Source organism: Triticum dicoccoides, chromosome 5B (assembly GCF_002162155.2).
Source record: "Triticum dicoccoides isolate Atlit2015 ecotype Zavitan chromosome 5B, WEW_v2.0, whole genome shotgun sequence".
Lineage (NCBI taxonomy): Eukaryota > Viridiplantae > Streptophyta > Magnoliopsida > Poales > Poaceae > Triticum > Triticum dicoccoides.
The window spans coordinates 725,831,496-725,837,166 of NC_041389.1; the positions used below are offsets into that span (position 1 = coordinate 725,831,496).

General features: G+C 50.1%; 1 protein-coding gene across 1 annotated transcript; it reads right to left on the reverse strand.

The window, feature by feature from the left end:
* Positions 1-3,648: 3,648 nt before the first annotated feature.
* LOC119313067 (phytosulfokine receptor 2-like) lies at positions 3,649-5,000 on the reverse strand. Its single transcript, XM_037588889.1, has one exon. The coding sequence runs from the start codon at positions 4,972-4,974 to the stop codon at positions 3,847-3,849; it is 1,128 nt and encodes a 375-aa protein (XP_037444786.1). The 5' UTR covers positions 4,975-5,000; the 3' UTR covers positions 3,649-3,846.
* Positions 5,001-5,671: the final 671 nt, after the last annotated feature.

The window sequence follows — 5,671 nt, forward strand, 5'->3', positions numbered from 1 at the left end:
CCCCTTATCTATATATAGACCTTCCCCTTCCATTTTTGGGCATCCCTAGCCCCCCACCTACCTCTAGCCGCCTCCCACCTCCATTTCCGCGCCACCCGCTCCAGCTCCGCCACTTGGCGCCGCCGCCGGCGCGCCCCGAGCCAACCGGGGGCCGCCACGTCGCCCCTGCCTCCCTCCAGCGCCCCCATCCGCCCGAAGCCCAGCGGAGGCCCGCCCCGAGCCGATCTGGGCCCGAGGCGCCCGCCCGCGCCGCCGCCTGCCCGAGAGCCGCCTGGCTCTCGCTCGCATCTCCGTCGCCCGAGCAGCTCGCTCGCCCGCGCCTCCCGATCTGCGCCGCCGACCCCGCCGCCGCGCCCTGCAGTCCTCCGCCCCAGGTCGCCGCCTCCCCGTCGACCTTCACCTCCTCTCCTTCTCCTCCTTCACTTCTCGTGCTCACCCCGCCGATCCCTTCCTCCCGCAGGTAGCCGCCGCCGCCATGGAGTCGTTCTGTCGCCGCCGCCACCGGGAACGGATGGATCCGGCCGGGATCCGCCGGATCCGCCCCATCCCAGACTCCTCCGGCCATCCCTCGCCCACTGCCGGCTCTCATCGCCTTCCGCGCCGCCGGCCTCGTCTTTGTGCGTCGGGAGGACGACGCAGGCGCTGCCGGCCTCGTGGCCCGACCTCCCCACATGGGCCTCGGCCCCTCCCCTTCGCAGCCTAGCGCGCCAGCCTCTCTAGCCGCGCCAGATCCAGCCCAGCCGGCTCCAGCCTCCTGCTCCACCGCGCCCTCCAGACTGGGCCCGAGCCAAGGCCCAGCTCGCTCGCTCCGCGACCCGCGCCAGCCGCAGCGCCTCAAGGCCCAGCTCGCCCGGCCCAGTGGCCCTCTGGTGAGCGCCCACGCGCTATCCTGCGCCCCCAGCGCACTTTTGTTTCCTGCGTCGGCCCGTGTGGTTTGGTTTCAGCCCGCGTAGGTTTTTTTTCCTGCGTTGCGAATTTGTCTATTTATCCAGAGATTGCTGTTTTTACAAAAAAAAACTCTAAACTTCATGCATTAATAACTTCACAACCGTGCATCGGATTAAAATGTTTTATATATGAAACTTGCTCAGAATTTTGTGTAGATTAATAATATCCAACTTTCATCCATATTTAAAATGTTAAAAATGCTGTTTGCATTAATTTGCTCCTATGCCATGTTAAAATGATTTAATTCATAACTATTTAACCGTAGCTCGGAATTAAATAAACTTTATGTGTAAATGGGGTAGAATTTTGCCTAGTTTAACATGATGTACTTACTTTGCATGTTTAACAACTCTAAAATTGTGTTTAGGGCAGAACAGTACCTAATCCATAAATCTGATATGGGGATTCTCCGGAATTGTTGTTTGTTGCTTCCGGCCTCATTTAACCTTGACTAGATAGGTAGTTTTCATTTGCTTCACCCTCTTGCCATGCTTAACAACATTTAATATTGTTGGGTACATAAACGGGATCAAACTAAATAACTTATCGTGGTGTTTCGTCAATATGCAGTTGCATATTGAGCTCCATTTAATTTGTAGGATTGTTTGTGCACTTTGCCATGCCATGCCTCATTAAACCGGACATGCATCATACTCAATTGTGCATCGTGCCATGTTGTTGTGGTGGTTGTTAACTATGTTGTGTGCTTCTTTTCCGGTGTTTGCTTCTTCGGGTTGGTTCCGATAACGTCGAGGTTGTGAGGATCCGTTCGTCTACGTCCGTTTGTCTTCTTCATGGACTCGTTCTTCTTCCTTGCGGGATTTCAGGCAAGATGATCATACCCTCGAAATCACTACTTGCTATGCTAGTTTGCTCGCTCTTTTGCTATGCCAATGCTACGATGCCTACCATTTGCTTGTCAGCCTCCCAAATTGCCATGTCAAACCTCTAACCCACCATGTCCTAGCAAACCGTTGATTGGCTATGTTACCGCTTTGCTCAGCCCCTCTTATAGCGTTGTTAGTTGCAGGTGAAGATTGAAATTTGTTCCTTGTTGGAACATGGAGATGTTGTTCCTTGTTGGAACATGATTACTTGTTGGGATATCACAATATATCTTATTTAATTAATGCATCTATATACTTGGTAAAGGGTGGAAGGCTCGGCCTTATGCCTGGTGTTTTGTTCCACTCTTGCCGCCCTAGTTTCCGTCATATCGGTGTTATGTTCCCGGATTTTGCGTCCCTTACGCGGTTGGGCTATAATGGGAACCCCTTGACAGTTCGCCTTAAGTAAAGCTCTTCCAGCAATGCCCAACATTGGTTTTACCATTTGCCACCTAGCCTTTTCTTTTCCCTTGGGAGTCGCGCTCCTGAGGGTCATCATTATTTTACCCCCCGGGCCAGTGCTCCTCTGAGTGTTGGTCCAAACTAGAGTCCTGTGCAGCGCCCCCTCGGGGAAACTCGAGGTTTGGTTTTAGTTGTATGGAGCGCTCATCTGAGTGTGCCCTGAGAAAGAGATATGTGCAGCTCCTATCGGGATTTGTCGGCACATTCGGGCGGTGTTGCTGGTTTAGTTTTACCCTGTCGAAATGTCTTGTTGTACCGGGATACCGAGTCTGATCGGAATGTCTCGGGTGGAGGTCTATTCCTTCGTTGACCGTGAGAGCTTGTTATGGGCTAAGTTGGGACACCCCTGCAGGGATTTGAACTTTCGAAAGCCGTGCCCGCGGTTATGGGCAGATGGGAATTTGTTAACGTCCGGTTGTAGAAAACCCGAAGTTGACCTTAATTAAAATACATCAACCGCGTGTGTAACCGTGATGGTCTCTTTCCGGCGGAGTCCGGGAAGTGAACACGGTTGTTGGAGTTATGCTTGACGTAGGTTGCTATAGGATCACTTCTTGATCATACTTTTATCGACCGTGCTTTGCCCTCTCTTCTCGCTCTCTTTTGCGATTGTAGCCACCATATATGCTAGTCGCTTGCTGCAGCTCCACCTCATATCTTGTCTTACCTATGAGCTTAAATAGTCTTGATCGCGAGGGTGCGAGATTGCTGAGTCCCCGTGGCTCACAGATACTTCCAAAACCAGCTTGCAGGTGCCGTTGAGTCCGTGCAGATGACGCAACCAAGCTCAGGAGGAGCTCGATGAAGATCTTGTCCTTTGTGTTGTTTCCGTTCTAGTTGATCAGTAGTGGAGCCCAGTTGGGGTCGATCGGGGACCTTTGTCGCATTTGGGGTTCTTCTTTTATTTTGGTTCCGTAGTCGGGCCTTGATTGTATTTGGTTGATGTAATGCTTTATTCATGTAATTGTGTGAAGTGGCGAGTGTAAGCCAACTATATATCTCTTTCCCTTATGTATTACATGGGTTGTGTGAAGATTACCTCACTTGCGACATTGCTTTCAATGCGGTTATGCCTCTAAGTCGTGCTTCGACACGTGGGAGATATAGCCGCATCGAGGGTGTTACAGAATATGACGGATAGTGATTGATCGTAATACTTCTACTGGTTTGCCCAAGAAGAATATTGAAGGTGTGGACATGCTGCTGCTGCTACCTTGTTTTGGTGTATGGATCAAAGCAAAGTACAAAGCAAACAACACCGCCCAGGTCGCAAGGAATAATCTAATCTAATTAATATATTAGAGATCAGAGCTCAAATAACTAAAACAAACAAACCACTCAAGATCGCGTCTTCTCGATACACAATAAAACTTAGCATACAAACCAAACCATACTATTACAATACATATACTCACTACAACTTATACGAGGCATAGGGCACATCTTGTGTGGCAACTTATGTACCTTATTTATTGAACCATCTCATCGGCCTCGGATACTAGGCATAATCTCTCCCCCCTCCCTCCCCTCTCTTATAAAATCATTAACCTCATGTTACTACTTTGTTGTTTCCAGACACAATATGGTTCATCCCAGATACAACATTGTTGCTCCCGGATACGACATTGTTACTCCCCGATACAACATGGTTGATCCCAGATACGCCATTGTTGAACCCAGATACCACACTACTTCTCCCAGTTACGCCATGCCTACTCCCGGATACAACATGCTTGCTCCCAGATACGACATGGTTGTTCCCAGATACCGTGTTCCCATCACCATATATAGCATGGTTGTTCCCAGATACGGTGTTTTCATCCCCAAATATGACTGTGTTGTCATTCCCGGATAAAACATTGTTGCTCCCAGATGTTACAAAGTTGTTGGTCCCTGTGATGACATTTGGGAGCTCGTTAAGTCGCCGTCCGAGTGTGCTTCTGTTATGCTTCACATACGATGGAATGTTAGTGAAAACCATGCCCGGTGAACGCCCATCAGGGGCGAGCCCCTTTAGCAGTGCCAAACTCTTAGGTGCATCGCCAACCAATGAATTGTTTGAGAGATCCAAGTAGCAAAGGTGGTGAAGCTCACCAATCCACGATGGGATGGTGCCCACTAAATGGTTGCCAGACAAATCAAGCACCTCCATTTTCTTGCATTGAGACAACCACTCCGGAACCCTGCCCTTGAGAGCACAATCACCAAGGGCCAGCACCTCGAGGCTCTTGAACCCGCCAATAATACCATCGCCTAGTAGCTCCTCACCACCGAAATTCTTGGTGAGAATCAGCGTGGTGAGGTTCTGGCACCCACGCAACACTGTGAGTACCCCTGAGATGTTTTGGAAGTTGTTGGAGCCAAGGTCGAGCTCCTCAAGCCGCGCAAGGCCTGCAAGGGAGGTTCCTGGGATGGGCCCCACAAGGCCGCGCCTGGGGAGGCGCAGTGCCGTGACACGGCCACTGGCGGCATCACAGCTCACACCTTCCCAACTGCAGCATGTGGCGCCGAACCACGTGGCCTGGAGGAGGACACCCCCGCCGCTGAGGTTCCTAACAAAGTCCTGCAGCGCACGAAGGTCGTCGGGGTGGCACGAAGTCGCGTGCGCCTCGGGCAAGAGAAACGCCAAGAAGAAGATGGGGAGGAGCAGTAGGCAGCATTTGGCCATGGGATTCATTGAGGTCTGAGTGAGTGATTGGCAAGTGCTCTGTCTTGGTGTTGTACAAACTGCTAGGGTGATGAGTGGTGTCTTATAGGGTGTGCGTTGCAGCAAGTGGTAGTGAGTGGCCAGGCCACGTACTACTACAAGTAAGTGCCCGCCACACTTGATTTTGATTTTGGTGCTTGAAGATCTTTTTTTTTCGATGCTTGAAGATCTTTTTCTTTTCGATGCTTGAAGATCTTATCTTAAGCTGGCCGACTACTGATGCAAGGATTTTGTTTTATCTTATATCAACTTGTTCAAACGCGTCACCTTCCTCCTAATTGAAATTATTAATGTGCGACAGAGGATGAATGTTTCTTCTCGAACAAAAAAGAGCTAGCAGGGCAAAGTCCACCGAGAGTTAGCACGTGTTTTCCGTTTAACTGAGATAGATTTAGGCTTTTATTTGTTTTGTTTTTCTCTTGGCTGTGCGTTGGCGGAAACGTCTTACCCATCCAGGGCGACGTGTTGCATGTTATAAAGGCAGGGTGCGAGCCTGGTATATGCGTACAGGAGTTTGTTAGGATTACAACTTGTAGAGCAAGAAGTATAAGAGATAAGAGAGATAAACTACAAAAGAGGTTACACCGAATATAGCTATGCGCCTCTACTCAATATCTCTAACCTCCTGTACATATCACGTATCATGTGTTTAACATCCTCCTTTAAT

Bases quoted from the DNA above. Each gene is read 5' to 3' on its own strand.
- LOC119313067 (XM_037588889.1), bottom strand. From the start codon at position 4,974: ATGAATCCCATGGCCAAATGCTGCCTACTGCTCCTCCCCATCTTCTTC.